General features: G+C 30.3%; 1 protein-coding gene across 1 annotated transcript in view; it reads left to right on the top strand.

Moving 5' to 3' along the window:
* The window catches only part of LOC126741999 (inositol hexakisphosphate kinase 1), an 85508-nt gene that overhangs the window by 40137 nt on the left and 24369 nt on the right, over positions 1–21002 (top strand). The window contains exons 2-3 of the mRNA XM_050448522.1: positions 14470–14739; positions 18981–19110. Coding sequence (XP_050304479.1) covers positions 14566–14739; positions 18981–19110 — 304 coding nt within the window. The 5' untranslated portion in view covers positions 14470–14565. The remainder of the gene's footprint in view (positions 1–14469; positions 14740–18980; positions 19111–21002) is intronic.

The following is a 21002-nucleotide window of genomic DNA, read 5'->3' as shown; positions in this document are numbered from 1 at the left end:
ATCTTACTTTTTTATCGCATATATCCAGCAATATAGCAATATACAGTATCGCTCTGTATAATTTCTTTTAAATATGCGCACAGATCGTCTTTTTTCGCATCGAGCATGCCCATAAGTGATAAATTTGGCAAGCCTAATTTAAGTGGAGAAAAAGAACGACGACGCACTCCGGTGTCAGAAGTGACGGTACCGTCCGCGTTGTTTCTTGCGTTGAGATTCCGGAACCACTATTTTCTGGATTCAACCCAAATACTTAATACCCTTTCAGGCACATAAAAGAAAAAGTCTTTAATCAAAAAATTTTTATTAATAAATAAAAACTTTTACTCTAACTGATAACTTAACTTTAATTTTTTTTCCTTAATTTATTTACAAGTATCCTGCAGGAGATGGTTTTATCTAGTAACCACTGTGAGATACAACATAAACTCGTTCCGAAAACAAAGTCTTAAATTTATGTGGTATGGTACGTAATAAAACAGTTTTTATCCGAATTGAGACATAAGCCAATATTACAAGTATTGCATGCCCATTTAGTTCGATGTGGCATTACTGCAGTGCTACATAGAGCACAACGTCTAGATCCTCCATGGACGGGCATATGAAGAGCATTACTTTTTCTTACCTCAGACGGTACGGCTTGTACCTATTTTTTTTTATGACGCTTTTTTTGCCAGGAGTGTTTTTTAGTCGCGCCAATAAGACCAGAAATTATTCTAAGGCGAAATAACTTCATAGTTAGTTTTTCCGCATTCGGTGAGCTTCGATATAAAAAATACGAGTTTACCACAGAAACATCAATGAAGTGCCAAAACAGTCTATGCCACCATTTTCTTGATTTTCTGTCAGTACTGTAGGAAGATTTTATGTCATTATTTAGGTAGGATTTATAAAATTTATAAAAATTAAAACTGTAAATTACATCAAAACTAAATAACACTAATTACAAAATATATTATCAAATTCTATGTTCATACTAGATAACTCATACTGGTTTCACCGCGAAACCATAACAAGAAACGTTTTTACTAATCTTACTTTTGCAGACATTTGACATATATCGCTCTAAACATAACCGTAATGCTACACACCTACTAATCATATTGTACTTACCGTTTAATTTTATGCCAATTTACAATAATAAAAAAATACCCGCGAAATTGGATACTTCTGCAAAAAACCACCTGACAGAAATATTTGAGGAACGGTAGCCTCAAATTGAATCGATAGAATGCCTTGAAAACATTTAATTCAACGAGCCGATAACAGATATCGCTAATACTGTCGTTGGTTTCACTTAAAAACCACTGTGAGACAAAATAAAGACTTTTGATATGGTGGTTTCATAGTAAAACCACTATGCCTGAAAGGGTTAATCGTGTGTGGGTGATGAATAAAGTAATCGCCATTCCAGTACCCAAGTCCGACTTAGAAGCCTTATCAGGTAAGAGACTTGTGCGTATCGCGTCGCGCCGATTAAATCCAATTTTTCTTACTTTATATTCACTCATTTAATTTCATTATCTGTTTCCTGCATTCCAATAACGATCTTAATCGCCGCGAATATACCAGCTGTTCTCTGGCTTTCGGGAATCATCTCGGTGGCCCGAGCAAAGCTCGTGGATGCGCGACATCTCGAAGCATTGTCAAAACAGAAATACGGAAGCAAAATAATCGTACACTGGCATCTTATTATTAAACAAAAATGTTGTATAAACATTAGCGATTTTATACCTGCTTACAAGGTTGGCAAGGGTAATTTGAATATTACTATTTCATTTGATATGTAAAGTCTAAAAAAATATGAGATAATGGTTACCTCAACCTTGGCTTTCAACCAATGTTTATAGTCTCTTTCAGGGTAAGCGCTAAGGTTACAGAATAACGTTACCTGCACGTGTTTAATTGTAGTTTGAAGAAATCTGCATAATTAAATTATTTCCACACTTGCTACACTTTTTACTAGGCATAATAATTATTGTTTATAATTAATTTATTATTGTTTATTGTTTAATAAAATTGTAATTAATTGACAATGTTGTAATTAATAATGTTTAATAATTTGCAATTATTTATTGTTTATTACTTTTTACTAGGCATACTAATTATTATATATGCTGTTTTAAGTTGGATTTTAAGTTGTAAAATATTTATTTTAAATTACAGTATAAGTTGCCAAAATAACTATTTTATGCGACAGAAACATAGACCGATTCATTCATTCATGATATTTGCCAGGTGATATGGTAAATTAATTATTTAGACTAAATTGTACTTGTATATTGTTTTTGCACTTGAATAAAGTGATCTTTTTGCTATTTTACTTGACTTACACACATGCTCAAAATCTAAGGACATTTAAAACTTTAACTTTTAATTTTTTGATAACTATTTCTTTCTTACCTTAAACTATGGTTGAGCAGGGTACCACGGTTCTAGCAATATTTATTGATGTAAATATACTTGATCTAAATAGACTTAAATTCATCTGCAAATTTTTTACTCATGAAAAAACTGTTTTTTAAAGATGCCTAAAATACACAATATCATTTGTCAAGTCTAGTGCAGCAAAGGTGTTTCTTAAATTGTACATTGTTTAAATATGCCTAGACGTCATTTGGTAGATAATGAGATGTTAAGGGAGAGACTGGAACAACACGAGACGGGAATTTGGGTCGACTAAGGATAACTAATCCTGATATGGATCCTTATGTTCAGTTAGAAGCTCGAAGAAATTATAAAATAACAGCACCACAATTAATAAGTCATCTGCGTGGAGCTCATAATGTGAATGTTTAAAATTATACTATCTACAGAAGGTAATATAGTAAGCCGAAGGCCTTGGAGATGCCAACTTTTAAGTCCACGGAATCGCGCCAGTCGACTAGCTTGGGCTTAGGAACATGTCACTTGGGAGCAAAATCAATGGCAAAATGTTTTATTTACTAATGACTCTCGCTTTGGCTTGTACAACAAATCGAATCCATCATACACAGGAGGTTCACAGTTATAGAGAAAGCACAATTATGGCATGGGCAGGAATTTCTCTTGGGAGTCGACCTGAGGTCGTTCTTCTGGATCGTTTCTTATCAGTAGACCGCTACATTAGAAATGTTCTAGAACCTATTGTTGTTTCATACGCCCAAAATATTGGTGCAAATTTTATTTTAATGCATTATAATGCCACTCCACACACAGCTAGAATCACACGAAATTTTTTGGAAGAGTAGAACATTCGTGCTTTCGACTGACTGGTATGCCTAGGATATGCTTCAGCCAAGAGTTCTTTAGGGCCAGTATCAGTTTCAAAACCGAGATTAGCTCTTTAAGCTCTTCAACGGTGTTGGACAGCAATTCCCTAAGAAGATCTGGATAACTTAATTCTTAGCATGGAAAGACGTTATAGGGCCACAATTAATATACGAGGTCACATTACAAATTAATATTTTTCTTTTCTTTTTTTTTGTAAAATTTTAGTTGGCATTTTTCGTTGTTTTGCATATATTATAAATAAATTTCAAGTTTTTCACGAAAATTAGTATCTGTTCTTATAATGGTTACAAAATATATTTAATTTGAAAATTTAAAACCACTTTGTAAATAAAATAATTCAATATCCGTAGATTTTAAGCATGTGTGTCTTTATTGATGTCGATTGATATTTTGATACGAGTATTTGTAAATATACAAAAAATCAAATTCCTAATAGTAGCTATTACTAAAAATATTTACTAACCATTATTCAGGTATTGACGTATAGGTTAATCTAAAAATAGTGCCATATTGCACTGCCGCTGGTTTCCTTTGCTATTTATTTTGCAGGCCTCTATTCTATATTTAAAACAATGTTCTCAAGTAAAGACCAAATTAGTTGTTATTACTTGATTCTTATTGTCCGCGTTTAATTTTTTTTCTGCACAGCTATATAAAACAAATTAATCACGAATGTACAACATGATAGTAAATAGTTTTGTAAAAATAATCAAGTTTAGTAGAATAGGACAGTTTCGAATATTATTTTTTTAAATCTATAGGGTGTACATTATAAAAGATACCACATCAGGCGTATCTCGTTCAGTTATTAAGTACAAAACTGTTAAAAATGTACAATTTTGTATCGAATTACATAATAAACACTACATTTACATAAACAAACATAAGTTTTGCGAAGAAAAGTTTAAAAGATCCTAAAGTTTATATAGATTTACTCAAAAATCCATAAATTCAGCTCGCGTAGATTCTTCAGGAGGTGTATAGAGATGATCCTGACCGTAGATTGTAGCTCTGTCAGAAAACGACACAATTTTCAATATTAATTTAACGAAAATTTTCATTCTTTTAGAGAAGATCATTTTTAGAAAAAAAGACGATTAGTATTTTAAAAATACTCTGATACGGTTCTAATATATTAATACGTTAATATAACAGCAGAAGTATGTTATTGAATTTATATCGAATGACAGTCAACGGCTAAAGGGGTAGAGGAAGATATTTTTAGGTCCGAATTGAAAAGTTTGTTGTTAGTGTTTCTTATAGAATATTACTGTTTCAAAGAAACATTTTTTTTTAACCAATTCCACATTTAATGTTAATTTGGCAGCAAGCTGTTAATTACTGTTTTACCTGATCCACCAATCTGTGTATCCAAACCAGAAATGCATCTTCTCAATCTGTCAACTTTGGTTTAATTAGAGACTTATAGCTAATTTTTGTTCTAGATTAGACAACATGTGTGAAAAATATATATTAGATCGTTGAGAATCTTGTTTGCTTAGTTTAATGGCGTGCCTAATTTAATAATGTAAATATGCGTCGAAAATTGGCTTTATATTTATAAATTATGTGAAAGTTACGTAAAAAAAATGTTTCGACTTAACGGCTATATTCTAGGATATACTACTAGTAGTACTACAAGTATTTGATAATGTAAAATTCTACAATCCAATATAGAAAATTGCCTTCTTTCAGAAACGCAATTCTAATGTGGATTGGATTATAGATTTTTAAATGCACAGAAATTATAAAACCATTACTGAAAACATTTTTGTAAGATAGATTCATTACTAATATATGGCAGCTTACACAGTGCGGCTCTTGATTGTTCCTCCCCCCTTTAATCTTTTGAATGCGTATATATAAAAATTTGAAATTTAACACAGATCATTAACAACCTAAATACTACTTTTTGGTTCCTAGCTTATTCTAAAAGATAAAATGAAATAGAAAGGAGGGCCATCCGATACATCGTTTGAAAGCTCTTACTGAATGCTTTAAGGTCCTAGAATATTAAGTTATGGCTTCTACTCATAGCAAAATGGCAGCCTCAAAATCCTAAAAAACACTAAAAAACATAAAAAACTCTACAAATACTACACACTCTGCACACCTACAAACAAATTACACCTGAACAGGTGTAGTAAAGGAAATAAAAATGCGAAAAATAAGATTTTGAAAGGCTGCCATTTTGCTATGGGTAGAAGTAATGATTTCATATTCCAGGACCATACAGTGGGATCTTTCAAATGAAGTATCGCATGACTTCCCCCTTTCTATTTAATTTTATTTTGCAAAATGAGCTAGAGATCAAAAAATAGTATTTAGGTTGCTAATGATGTGTGCCAAATCTCAAATTTTTATATAAATGCATTCAAAAGATAAGAAGGGGGACAATTAGGACCGGCACTGAGTCGTGCACACAGAGTCGATTACTAAAGATGAAACAAAATTATGTAATACTTGCATGAAGTTTTGATGAAGCTATTTTTCTTCATGGACAGTGTATAATTATATTAAAGCAAAATCGTATAGAAGGTTTAATAAAATATTTCCCACTAGCTATGGAGAGAAGAAATCTTGTAGTAGTCTTAGTTACAAAAATTGTGGATTATAAAATTTGTTGTGTCTTACACCAAGGGTTCGTGTCTGGGGGTGTGTAAATTTTTATGTAAAAAAAGTAAATTATTACTAAATCAAAATAAAATGGGCAGGTATTTAAATTTACAGTAAATATTCAAAATGACCACCATTGTTTTCTAAACCTCAGTGGCAACCAGTTCTTCAAAGCACTTATTGTAGATCTTCTTTTGTGCGAACCGGTGTTGTGTAAATGTTTTCCTTTAGATTTTTTCACATATTAAAATCAAGATTGGATATCTCGCAGGAGAGTTTCATCATTGCAATAAGCTGGTGCCCCAAGCCTTTACTGAAGTCTATTGCATAATATGTTTATAATGTAAAATCTGCTAATATCCGCTCGTTTATTTACGAATTAAAAATATATATTCCAATATTATTAATTGATTATACGTTGGTATATAGTCCATTAAATCAAGAAATTCTATTCTTCTACCTAAGCATTTCGTAACATTAGTGTCACTTTTTGTTTTGGGTATATGCGATAACTTTTACACTATCCTATATAATATGAAGTCAATCTGCTTAAAGATGACTTAATATTAAGGAGTTTCTGAAAGCGTTTTTTTCCTAATATTAGATTTACTAGTTCTTGACAATAAGCACGTTTATTCCAACTACGTTGTTACATTTTTTTTTCTTCGAAAACGGAAGCTAATAGCAAAAATACTCGGAAACTTAAACAAACAAACAGGGCAACATCTTATTTTGACTTATTATATAAGTCACTTATTTTGACAGGTGCAAAACAATACTAATATTCCCCTTTTAATAAAATATGATAATATACTCTATAAAAAAGTCAGTATTCAAAGTTAAATGAATACGTTATCTACAACGTATAGTAGAGAAAAAGGCAACATCCCAACGCCGCGCCGCCCGATTGTATCGTTGATTCCACCGACATAAGGAATCTTTACCAGTGACGTAGTCAAAAATTATTACATGATAAATATTTATTAATAATAGATTATGCTTTAAATACAAACAATATTACCGTTTATCAACTCGTTATGCTTTTTTTTAATATACTGCATAAGAGTAAACGTACCTATCTATAAAAGCATTTTTTGAAAATCAAATATTTCATAATTATTATCGATTTCTTAATAATTCATGTTTTAAGTTACAAATTTTTAACATTTAAAACGCCATTTTTTGCCACGACAGCAAAAAAACATAAAATCAGTCTTGCTAATAAAATCATTGATAAAATTCGATTTTTTTTTATCCTTTAAAGTCTATTAATAGATAACTATTAAAAACAATATTTTAATTTATAAATATAAAAATTCTTTTATTTCACACACACTTCGCATTGAAGCTTTTATTCAGGTTTATTTCTATGATCTTTTTGTGATGACGGTTCTCCTTTGATGTTATAACAGTAATGGTATTTACTTGTAAAAAGATTGTCTTTTTCCCATTGTGCGGCACAAAGTTTTTACCATTGTAGGAGTTCACAAAAACTCAAATGAGAACTTTTTCCTTTAAAAAAATACAGAATTTCACAAGTGCCGAATGTAAACACAAAGCCGTTTAACAAGATGATACATAAAAACTGGTATTCGATTTAAAACAATTTAGAAAAACTGCAGATTATAACTTTTAATAACTGCAGAAGTTAAGTTTCTTTTTAAATTTCATATTTATATAGAAATACGTTTAGCGCATAAATTGCAAGGTCGATATGTAGTTCTGTTATCGCTATTCACATGTATCATTTCAATCGGTGTATAAATTATCGGGTCACTGTCTCAAGAAAACGCATACGGCTAGATCAATGAGCCATAATTTAATAAATGCAAAGGCTCTTATTTTTTAACCAAACAAGTTCGATCACATATATATCACAAGCCTAACGGATGCAAACTAAAATGATTTAAAAACTAAATAGATTATTCAGTAAGAGTTAACAATAAAGATTTGTATGATAACCTTCTAAATTTATACATAAAGCAGAGTAGATACTGGGATTTTTATCTGTAGCTTGTAGAGGGTGGAGCAAGTACTAATGTGTTTAGACTATCTATATTCCTATCTCTCCTAGAGAAGGCTGGAATTGACCAACCATTCTGTTGCGTTTTGACAAGAGAATCTTACATGGATAGTATGTGGTTCTATGATAGTGGGCTTGTTGCATAGTTTCAATTTGAACTAATTACTATTTGGTTGACAGTGACCAGTGAGGATACTAGTTAGTTACAACGCGTAGTTTTTTCCTAGTCAGAGACAGTTTGCAGATTGCTTGGTGGGCTGAAAAGTCCTCTACACACCACCAGGATTTTCATGACAATCTGCAAGATACAATTTATAGGAACCCTACAGATTGTCTATTGTCAATATCAAGTACACGTTTTAAATGATATCATTTATCAGTAAAATCAGTGAAATAAGGTAAGCGTATCGTTATGTTGTGAATTCAGAGTATGTTTTCAACAAATTGGGAAAGAAATTCCCACAAAAGAAAAAAAAATTAACGAGAATACTGGATAGAAATTTGCAAATAATGGATGGTGTTTGTTTAACCGCACAAATGAAAAATAAATTTCATTCCCCCAAAAACAAAATTAAAGAAAAGTACCCCTTTGTACTTTTCTTTAATTTTGTTTTTTTTTTTGGTAAAAAGTATTTTCGCAAAATGTTATAACAATAAAAATATAAATTCTGTATAATCACGTAAAAAAACAATTACAAAATATATTTACTTTGAAAAAGAGATTCCACATTCGCACAACCAATTAGGCAGGGCGACTATCACTGCAGATTGACACTGAGATGGGGTCGTGGTTAGGGCGGGCCCTTTACGATATACAGGGTGTCCCAAAAATCAACGATAAGCCGAAAACAGACAATAGACCAGGTGCTCAGGGATTTAAAAAATCTACCGTAAGGACTTTTAAAATTATAGGCATTCATAGAAAATGGAAAAAAATTGCCAGCCCCCCTTGATCTTTTTAGTACTGTGGTTACAAATTGTTTTTTGAAAAAGTTTTGAATTTCTTAATTTTTTTTTAATGTAACCCTTAATAACCCTTCGATAAAACAAAAAGCTAAATTCAAACACAACTGTGTTGAAAATTGTGTCGAAAGTGGTGAAATTGTGTCTTTTGACCATTATCTCCCAAGTTTAACTAACTGTCCTGGAAATGAAAATTACTTTTAATATTTGGCAAGTGATTTCAAAAGTTGGCGTATCTAATTTAGGTAATCTAGATTCCAAAATGGTAAGATACTTAGCTAGATTATTGGTTCAATAGGAGTGTTTTTTTAGTACATAGTCAAATGTATGCGGCTACTTTTAGCTAAGTTCATAATTGTAGTCAAAATAAATAAATGAAAAAAAAATTAAAGTAAATGAAATAAAACTTTATTAGAGTAACAACAAATGCTCAAATTGTCTGCCCTCATTCCTAATACACATTCTACACCTTTTCAGAAAAGATCGCGTTATTGATTGGGCGAATCTTCCTTTGTTGATCTGTTTAGTGTCTGCTGTGCTGATGTTTCGGCGCAGTTTAGCTACGTCTTCTATTGGATTGTCGTAGACTTTGTCTTTTATTTTTCCCCATTAAAAGAAATCCAAAGGATTTAGGTTACGTGAACATGGCGGCTACGGCGCTGTTTCACCCCGCCCTGTTGTTAAAACCACATGTTTCGGTAAATATTAAGTGGCACATCTTCTAGTAAGTCTGGTGAATGATTTTCCAAGAAATCTAGGTAAACTTCGGCGTTTAAATTTTCCGGCAACTCTAATCGTCGAACGGAAAAGTATTCCTGTCCACATGTTTACTTAAAACTGGTATTGTTACCGGTCCTTTCGGTGTAAATGTGGATTTTCTACATGCCACTCGTATATGTTGTGGATTTATCTACCATCATTCTTTAAAGTCGATTCATCGGACCATGGAATTTTTTCCAAGAATCGCAGATCTTCTCTATGTCTTTGCAACATTGTTTGGCAAAATTCAAGTCGGGTAATCTCGAGGTAATAAACTTTGTACTCGTTGTACGTGGCACAGATGTAAATTGTGTTTTTTTCGATGTGCCGAACTTTTAGACACACCTGTCCTTGATTCTATTCCACGTACTGAGGTAGTCAGATCGCGTGCAACTTCTTGTAAGACTTTGGCCTCATATAGGGCACGCGCGGTCTGCGTGCACTACCCATTTGATTTGGGAATAATTTAACACATTTAACACATTTAGAAATAATTGGTGGTAATAACTGGATAACGATCTTCATTTGGGTTCCTTTGAAATCTGATAATTAAAAAAAAATATGAACAGTTGTGTTTGAATCCAGTTTTGTAATTTATCGGTTATTCAGGGTTACATTAAAAAAATTGTTAAGAAATTAAAAAAATTGTAACCACAATACTAAAAAGATCAACAGGGAGTGTCAATTTTTTTCGCTTTTTCATGAATGCCTATAACTTTAAAAGTACTCAAGATAGATGTGTTTATTTTTTTTATCCCTGAGAACCAGCCCAGAGCTGGTCTATTGCCCGTTTTCGGCTTATCGTTGATTTTTGGGACACCCTGTATATGTATATGTCTAACGGAATTCCATACTTTTGTTTACCTCTTAGTTTTTAGACAACTTTAAGCCAGCTTAGCACAAGGGAACTCTAGAAAAATCCTTCTAGATTTTTACTAAATTGTCCAAGTTTTTTAATGGAACTTTGATTTTGATTGATCTCTGCTGGAGCATTGAAATTATTTTAGGCTCGCAACTTCTCGAAGCTCCAAAAGATATTAGGAAGACTTTGGTTTTCTTAGTGTTATGTAGTGTTTTTGACGTAGCCCCAAAATTATATCAAAGACTTGGTAGTTAACTTTTCATTTAAATTTTGAAAAACTAATGATGTACTAAACTAGTTTTTAATAATAAAATGTAGATGTCTAATTACAATTGAATGTTGCGTTTACTTTATCATAGACCTATCTTACGAAACCACTTGTAGGGACCTTGCTCAGTCAAAAGTGAAAGTGTGCCTATCTATCTATATTTATAAAATACCCGCAAGCATGTAGTATTACAAAATAATAAAGTGAATTCCGTTTACATATTTTTAAAATTTCCGTACTAATAAACTTACTCCACGTCATATATGTGGTTTTCCAAACGTTTTAAAAATTATTTTGAGGCGTCACCAGCTTGATAATAAATAATGAGCTCACCGTCTAGTACGATGCCAATTTTTTGTTCAGAATATTTGGGTAGTTGAATTATTTTTATGCTAAGATGTATGTAAGTCTAATTTCCTGTGAAAAACTAACCATAAGCTTTAATTAAAAATAAACTCTCAAAAATTCTTTTAACTAATAATTATTTCGTGGTAATTTTTTATTAATTAATATAATAATTTTACTCCATAAGGAAAACTGTTGAATAAAAATATAAGAAAAACTAAAATAACGTTCTTGAAATACTCTACAAGGGATATACAGGGTGGTGCGATTTCGACTTTTTTAACAGAAAACTCTTTTTCGAACAGATAGAAAAAAAAAGTATTTTTCGAACAGATAGAAAAAAATTGACTTAGATGTCATGAGCTCAAATTTTGTAAAAAAAAAATTTAAGTTATCAAAATTCTACTATTTCAAACTGTTTGGCCGCTAGGAGGCGTTTCTTGAATTTGGTCGATTTAGCCAAAACTTTTTTGCTATTAAAGATAATTGACTTCTGAAAACACTTTCTCAAAGTACTTTTTAATGATAAATATTTTTATGTTATATATTTTCATATAGAGTGTTTCATAAAGTTGATATTCCAAAAAATTTTTTTTTCTTATGGAACACATTATTTTTTTATAAATTCTTAAAGCCCTTGAAATCCTCTTTTCAAAAATATATAACACCATATATCTCATTTTAGCTGTTTCCGATATTACATTGTCCTTTTTCCATTTTCCAAGTCTTTTAAGTTTTATAGAAGTAGGCTATGGAAACATTTACTTCACTTAGATTATAAACTTAATATTTTTCGACATATAAAAAAATAAAGCAATTAACAATAATTTCTAGGCATATTTACAGAGTTTAATAATAATTATAAACTAATATTACAAACTAGAACCATTTTTTTCAAAGTAGGTGTTCAAACTAAACACCTCCTTCTCGAATACATAATAAACACCTTTTTCTAACTGATTTACAAGCGTTTATAAGCTCAAGAGGTCTAATAGCACGAAAAGCTTGCCTAGTCGCTACTTGCAACTCTTCCGGTGTTTCGATAGTTCTTCCTTTAAAAACTAAATCCTTCAATCTCCCCCATAAAAAAATCTAACGGCGTTAGGTCGCAAGACCTAGCAGGTCACAATATAGGTCCCCTAGTACCAATCCAATAATCCCGAAATTCCTGATTTAAAAAATCAGTCGTAATTCGTGCGTTGTGCGAAGGACAACCGTCTTGCTGATAATACGTGTTTCGAACTCTCGTTAATGGTAAATTTTCCAAAAATGGTGCAACATATGTTTGTAAAATATTTACATAATCTTGGGCAGTCAAAATTTCATTAAAAAAATGAGGACCCAAAAATCTACCTCGAAAAATTCCAACCCAAATATTGAAGCCCAGCCGTCCCTGTCTGTTCGCGCGTACTACAACATGTGGGTTTTCTGTAGTCCAGTAATAGGAATTATACCTATTATATATTCCTGAAGTGTCTATTCGGCTTTCATCTGTCCAAATAATGTTATTATGGAAGTTCTCGTCCAATCTGCACTTATTGACATACCAATCACAAAATGCAATTCTTCTCTGAAAGTCGCCATCCTGAAGGTGATGAACTTTCCTAACCCTGTAGGGTTTAAATTTGTGCTTTTTAAGCGTTTTTAAAACTCTGGTTTTCTCAACACCTATTTTCTCTGCTACTGCTCGATGAGACTTGTTAGGATGATCTAAAACCTCACCTATTATATTAAGTTCCTGAATTTCAGCTTCAACATCAACAGCTTAAGTTCTGGGCCTTGGCTTTTTAAAACTTCCGTGCTTCACAAGATTTAATTTTAACACTAGAAATATTCTTTTATCTAGTTGACGACGTTCAGGAAAGGTATTTAAATATAATTCACTGGCTGCCTCGGAATTTTTATTAGACAGAAAATAGCACTTTAACATGTCAACTTTTTCATAATTTTCATACATTTTTTAAAATTTCTCTAAATATTTGAGCACTATATAGCTCTAAATACAGCAAATTCAAATATGTTACTGACAGGAGAAATAAACAATTTTCTATGTGCTGTTTTTTACCAAAGCCTACTTCTATAAAAATTAAAAGATTTGGAAAATGGAAAAATGACAATGTAATATCGGAAACAGCTAAAATGAGATATATGGTGTTACATATTTTTGAAAAGAGGATTTCAAGGCTTTAAGAATTTATAAAAAAATAATATGTGTTCCATAAGAAAAAAAACATTTTTTGGAATATCAACTTTATGAAACACCCTGTATAAAAATATATAACATAAAAATATTTATCATTAAAAAGTACTTTGAGAAAGTGTTTTCAGAAGTAAATTATTCTTAATAGCAAAAAAGTTATGACTAATTACCGAAATCGACCAAATTCAAGAAACGCCCCCTAGCGGCCAAACAGTTTGACATAGTAGCATTTTGATAACTTAATTTTTTTTTTAAATTTGAGCTCATGACATATAAGTCAATTTTTTTTAGAGTTTTCTGTTAAAACAGTCGAAATCCCATCACCTTGTACAAGGACACAAAAAATGTTTAATACATTAGTTGGCTCCTTTACGCTAAAGTAGGTAATTCGTAGTGTCAGTTTATAGGCTACGATAGGGAAATTACTTTAACTGCTAATTAACTATTGTGAGAGTTTTTTTATGTCACATATATGCCAGTAATTCCCAATGCAAATTTAAGCAGCATTACAAGGTTAGTTTGAGAGGAAATCCCCGATATTTCATCTATTTTAATTTAATGATGAATTGGTAATAAGAAGGGCGTTACACTGTTACAGCAAAAATCAATATTTTATCAATATACAATAATGAGTAATAAATAAAAGTTGACTGACTCGTATTATGTTTCTGTATTGTGTGTTGCATCAATGTTATAATATTTGACTGCTTGGACAACTATTCATTTTCGACATAAATATTCATTAGCAAACTAAAAGGTATTTTTAATTCTAATATTTGACAAAAAGTCAGGGTTTTTTCCCAAGCAGGTCAGGTGGGTTCTGACTGTTTATCAAGAATGTCATACCGACATTTGACAACTACACGGCTTTATGCCTGTCACTCGTTGTGATCGTTTTTATCATCAAAATCATCATAAAACAATCCAGTAACCTTTCCATTATTTTTAACGTACGCATTTGCGTTGCACAGGATTTTGTTTTAAAACATATTTTTATCTCTACCAACTTATTCGCATGCTCGTTATCTCTATTCATTTCAATACCGGTATACTAGTTTGAATTTACGCGTGTTTGATAATAATAATCAGTTCAATTGTTTGAGTTTGGTGTTACGCAGTCAGTCACCAGTTAGTCTGACTTGTATTATTGTCTGTTTCAGATCAGTTTGCATTTTTGGAGTGCCTACAATAAAGACGAAAAAAGACATATTTAATCGGAAAGACCAACACAAGCATTATAATAGTGGCAGAGAGGGATGGTGTACCTTCTGGCGGAGTGGGGTATGGGAGATAGTGATGTACCTAATGGCAAGCGCTGTAATTTTAGTACTGTTAGTCCATCTGAAAATGGAATTAAGTGTTCAAGTGACAGACAACTTCTTAGCACCCCTGGAAATAATGAAGTCGATTTGTTGCCTTTAAGTAATCAAGTAAGTACACTAGTGTCAATCATTATTGCAACTTTAAATAATATATATAATAACCAAATGACGTCACGGTCTCACAAACATGTTTGTTTACGTTTGTTTATGTTGTACCTGGTCTCTTTGAGAAAATGAATGGATGAAGCCTTTTTGTTGTAATATATATAAACCTAAGCCACTCCAACTTGCTTAATTTATGAAATATTGCATATATAAAGTTGTTGTTTTATACCGCAAATTAATGTTATATTATTTCTTGAATATATACTTGTATTTATTTGTTTTGGGCCTGATATAATTATACGAACTTTTTAATTGCCTGTTTTAAGTTTAAATGATTGCTTCTCTTTTACTACTTTGTACAAGTGATTGTTCTTATTTTTTATAATGAGCCATAATTATACTATTTTATTGGCTAGAAGGAACATTATCATTATTATATCATCTACATATATTACCAGTATGGAAAGAAGCAAGTGATTATGTAAAATAATTCGGGTATTAGTCAATTCTTTTCCAAATTAAAAATTTACATCGTCTGGAGAAATGGCAGGTAAAAGAATCAAGATTAAGAAAATCATAAAAATAAAATAATTTATTGATTAAAGCAATATTAATAAGCCAAGATAAACTCTTTTTTGTATCTTATAATTATAATAATATCTTATAATAATTCCAAATGTAAATCCAAACTTATCACGTATTGGTTAAAGGATAATACCTTGTTTGTTTTGCAATAACTTTCACACTCGACTTCAGACTTAAATCTCTTCAAATACCATACCACAGGTTTTCGTCGATTACCATTTGGTTCAAAATTCGGGCACATGAAATCCATAACTAACACATAAGATCCTCGCCTGCTGTTGGAAAAAGTATGACCGAAAGTTCAAAAGCATTGATTCGTTACCGATTGCAATAATTGAGTATTACTTATTGCACTGCATAATAAATTTAAACAATAAAACAGTCATTGAAGCTTAGTATCCATTAGCAGTGACGTCTGTTTACCGAATAGATAAGAGAACAAGCGGAAATTTTGTCAGTACAAAACATCTTTAGCAACAGATAAAAAGAAATAAAATAAAAATAACATTTTTAGATTGGGAGCTTCGCAAAATTTGAGGATTGGAAAACGCAAGACAAATGCAAATGAAAGTGCATCCTCAAAACGTAACTACTTCGTGCTCCTTTTGATCCGGAAATGCTTTGTCTATTTTGTTTTTTTTTTGAAAAATTGATGGCAGAAAATGAGAACTATGTAACGATTAATTGAGTTTTTAGTCAATAGATAGAAGTTGACATCAAACATGTATGATTTCACCGAAAACAATGCCAGTGTAGCAGGAAAAATGATACCATTACTCAAGATTTTGCAATTTTTAATTAATATGATACAGGCTTTAAATCCCAACATAGAAAATAAAGATACCACTGACTTAAAAATATTTATAAAAACTAATTACACACTACTAATAAAATAGGCTGAACTAGTTAATTGTAATTATATTTTAGCCATAAATGATCCTGATGAAGCATGTGAATATCTGACTTAAATAATAAAAAAAATCTAAATAAAAAAAGGATTTAAAAGTAAAATACAAAAAAGTAAAACCATGGATTACAAATGGTCAAATCAATGAAAAGAATAGAATATATAATATCTAAAACGCCTAATTTTTTAGTAAAATGTCAATAATTGTGCTGGTATATCACACAATGATATATTTTAAAATGTTGCATAATATAAATATTTTTACCAAGTAAATTTGTAACTTAAAAACAACAAACAAACAACTAACAAACTTATTTGGGAATATTTTCAGCACATAACATTTATTGCTTTTGTGTAAATTGCTATCAAAATTATGTTATTAAATAACTAAATATAATAAAATTGCATATTGTCTTCTTAGCCTGATTTATTGAACATTGTTTAAAATAAATTATTTTAATTGTTCAAAATTCTCGGGCTTATCTAAATACTAAATTCTTTAATTTGATGATTAATATAGATCGATTCAGATTTTCGTATATATAAGGCTTGGGAAAAATGTATAAACTGTGAGAGAATTTTTGTACATGCATTGTAAGTATGTATTTGATTATTATTGAAGCTTAAAACTTTCCACATGCACCCTGATAACCGGTTTTATTACAAACTCCGATATTTTTATTCTATTTTGCTTTTTTAATCGGATATTGACATAAGAACAAAAGAAACAATTAAGATTAATTTTTTTCCGGAAATATTTGCACATGATTTAAGATAATACTTGATAATGTAAAAATGACGCAAACTGAAAAGAGGTCAGTACATGTTTACAAACACAATGTTTGTAAAAGAAAGATTACAATGTAACCAATTTTTTTCTTCAGTTTTGCATCTAATTTCCTTTTATTAGTAGATGCTTGACAAAATTAGCTTAAAAGGAAATATTTGAGTTAAAGTAATTATTTAATTTAACTATAAAACGTTAGTGTTCTTCGGAACTTAGAAGAAGTAGGAATGAAACACTATTAGTTTACTACGATGTTTTGCCGTTATTTAAGTGTTTAACAAATACAAAAACGCGACAGTAGCAATTTTGGTGTATAATAAAAAAATAATTGTATTTTTCTGTTGTGAGAACAGTTAGTATTTCTAAGTGTCTAAAAATATTTGTTCTGGTTTGATTAGGACTCACGAATTTTTTGAACTTATTGGATTTGTAAGCATCATATGAATCTAAGGTATAGACAAGCAATATAGTGATTTCTTTAGAGGACTCTCTATATTAAAAAAAAAAAGCAGTAGAAATTTTTCTGTTTTTCTTCTTAAAGACTTTTTTACAACTTAGTTATGTGATATATCGTCGAAAGTATATTTTGATACAGTCCACCTGAAATAATGACACGATACCTCAACAGCAATTCCACAATTGCTTTATTAACTATTATTAAAAGCAGCTTTAAAATTGTCTATAGTTTTTATACCTATTAGTTTCTAATATTTAATCTCAAGATATACCGATCCAACGTGCTTGTCAAGTGTATGTAATAAATTCTAATATATTTTGTCTTTAATTTTTAAATTCCTAACTATGCCTTTCATATTGCTATGGACAAGAAATAAAAACATCCGTAATAACCAGTATAAAAAAAGAACATGTCGATAATTTCATTTTAATTTTATAGCTTTTTTATTTATCATTTGTTTGCTATAAAAAGTCAAATTAGTTCAGGAGGGAAGGGAGAATGTCTCTTAATATAAGTACTTATAATTTTGGTTAAGCTCAACAGAATTTGATATACTTGATCTTATTTAAGAATAGGAGGTTTAGTGGTTAGAGGGAATTAATCTCCACATCACATCCGTTTTATGTTTTTTTATCAATTTTTCTCAGAAAATGTCAATGGAAGGACATAATAATTATTGCATCATATTAAAAAAGTAAAACGGTTTTGCAATTAAAAATTCAAAGATTTAATTTTTTTTAATATCTTCATGAGATTTGAAGTTTAGCTAAAAGAATAATTTTTACCTTAGCAATTTACTAAGCACTTATTTTCAAATGTCCTAATATTTATAATTCTAAAGATTTGCCTTTTTAATAAGAGTCTGCGTGCATCGTTAATCCTTTTAAATCATACATATTTTATAAAGCGGCTGTGAATGTCTAAGAATTTCTGATGGTCAGGTATGACACGATTGGGAAATCTTTCCAAATAAAAACATCGAGCTTTCCAACGAAGGTATTGGGTACGGAAATTAATTTTGTAATATACATTTAATAACTTACATTAACAGGGCTGTGTTTATATTTTTCTTTTAATTGAAGATGTCCATTTCGGAAATGCATTGAATGATTTAATAAGGAAGATCCTTTCTTAAAAGGAAGCCTGCAAAATAATATGCCAATCTTGTTTCAAGAGTAGCAATGAGCTGATCATCATTGGACTCAACACTTAGTTTCGTTGTTTACAAACAAATACGATTAGTCATAAGTTGAAAAGAGAATGATAGCTTTTCTCCTATATTTCCTTCACTAACTAATTATTGTCCGATTCAAATAAATTGAACCTAGAAATGGTCGAGATGTGCTGCATATTGCTCCACTTACGTGAAACGTTTTTTTTTCTCTTTTACTTTGGAATTTGAACACAGAGTTATTTAAAGTAAGACATGATATCTACTAACGTCCTTTATATTATTCTTCAAATATTAATAACTGGCTGGTAATAATAAAATATTTCACTCTTTTTAGGTGGGTGGTCATACAAGATTGATGGTCCTAAACCCTAGCACGATCTGTAAGCCGCTAAACTTTCGAGAACTTGATTTTTACCAAAACATCCAAGATCAAGAAATAAAAATGTTCGTTCCAAAATACAAAGGTAAGCTGAGTAACACTTTCTCAAAAACACAGTGACTACTTTCGTACTACTTACTGGACACTAGATTTAAAGACTCTAGATATACATTTTATTTATTTATTATTTTATTATAGTGACACTTTTATTTAGTTGTAACTTTTGTTTAGTATTGTAAATATATGAGGGGTACCATAATCAGAAAAAAATTTATTCTTTCAATGTACAACGACAAGTTTTAAGTCAAAACTATTTTTCAGTCTATGTACTCTTCATATATGTATTAGTCTTTATAATAGGCTGTGATTAAATTGTAAAAAGTATAAAAATTATTAGATGTAGTAGGTTGAGTAATTGTTATTTTTATATTTATTATAAAAATAAATGAAATTAAAAAAATTTTCGTGAAATCCACAATAATATTACTAGTTTTAAAAAGTTATATATTGTGACGTCATACTAATAATGGATGACTATAAATTATTATTTTATTAGATACAATTTTTTACAAGGAGGATTACATTTAGTGGCGTATTTCATATGCTACGTATTTGTATACAATATACTTGTTTTTATTACGTCTCATATAACTTTGATCAGCTGATGGTATAAATCATTATTCTTGATAGTTTTATCAGATATTTATTTTACGTATATTTATGTATACTTTCTTGATTTAATAATTTATTATTTGATGTGTCTTTGTGAGTCAATTTCAATTATTTCATTATTTGTTTATGTGAATTACCCGATGAGACAACAGTAGTTACATTTATTCTATGAGCTCTATATTCAAAGTAATTTAAAAAACTGGCACACTTTAGAACCTAAAAAAATATAAAGATCTTAAATTGGTTGGAAAATAGTTTAGCGAATAAATAATAAATCCCCAAGCGCTTAAGGTATGACAAATAGCTAATTACATCTACTATTTAAACTTTTTTAATAATGTTATTCTTCTTTTTCTGATTAACACTTTTCTCACAATGAAATTGCATTCGATTTTCTCTCTTTATTTCTAATGCCATATGCGTTACTCCTCTTTTTAATTTTTCATAATTGCCTTTTCCAAGGTGAAATATTTTTGCAACTAAACCCTTCTACAATTTAAGAAATGCAGCTCTTAAAAACATATATGTTAAAAGCATATAATATTATGGTTGAATATGTGTTGTTTTACTACTTTAATTTTTTCATTACTACTTTTCATAAAGCTGTTTGCTTTAATATACGCTTGTCCAATTCTAAACCAAAAAACACTTACTGAATGTTGTAAGATTTGTTCCGTGCTTGAAAGATTTAATTGCTAAGCAGGATGGGATTTTAGTAACTACTTTTCACGCAAAACTAAGTTTATTCCATTTTTTAAAACATCGCAAATATTCACAAAACCTTAAAGACATCATGCGAGTGTGTTGCTTTTTATAAAATGACTGAAAAGATTTTTATTTTGGTATTCAGGATAATGCTGCATAAGTATTTTTTAGCTTTTTATCAATACGACATTAATTAGGCTCCAAGTAGTGTAAAAGTTCATACTTAGCAGAGGAGTGGAACTCTAAAGGTTTAGCAAGGTTGTCCTTTTCTCTACAATGAAATGTGCATAAACAATATTGTGCATTTCAGCTATTGCAATAGCCGTCAAAGATACAGAACTATATAAAACACCTGTGGTGTTTTATTAGAGTGATTTATTATATTTAAAGATTTAGGTCGGGTTAGGTTTTTATACTGATTTTTATTTTATAGACTACATACAGGTTAATCATAAATTGTCATTAAACTCGAAATATTCATGGTGGATACACAGCGATAGTTAAGACCTCTTATTGCAGTTCTTCTAGTTAAAAATAAAACCACTTATTTAGCAATGTTTTCATTAATTTGATTTGAACTCGAAAAATTCATTCATTTTC

Source organism: Anthonomus grandis, chromosome 11, assembly GCF_022605725.1.
Source record: "Anthonomus grandis grandis chromosome 11, icAntGran1.3, whole genome shotgun sequence".
Classification (NCBI taxonomy): domain Eukaryota; kingdom Metazoa; phylum Arthropoda; class Insecta; order Coleoptera; family Curculionidae; genus Anthonomus; species Anthonomus grandis.
The sequence above is the reverse complement of the archived record's forward strand: the minus strand, read 5'-3'. Positions and strand labels throughout refer to the sequence as shown.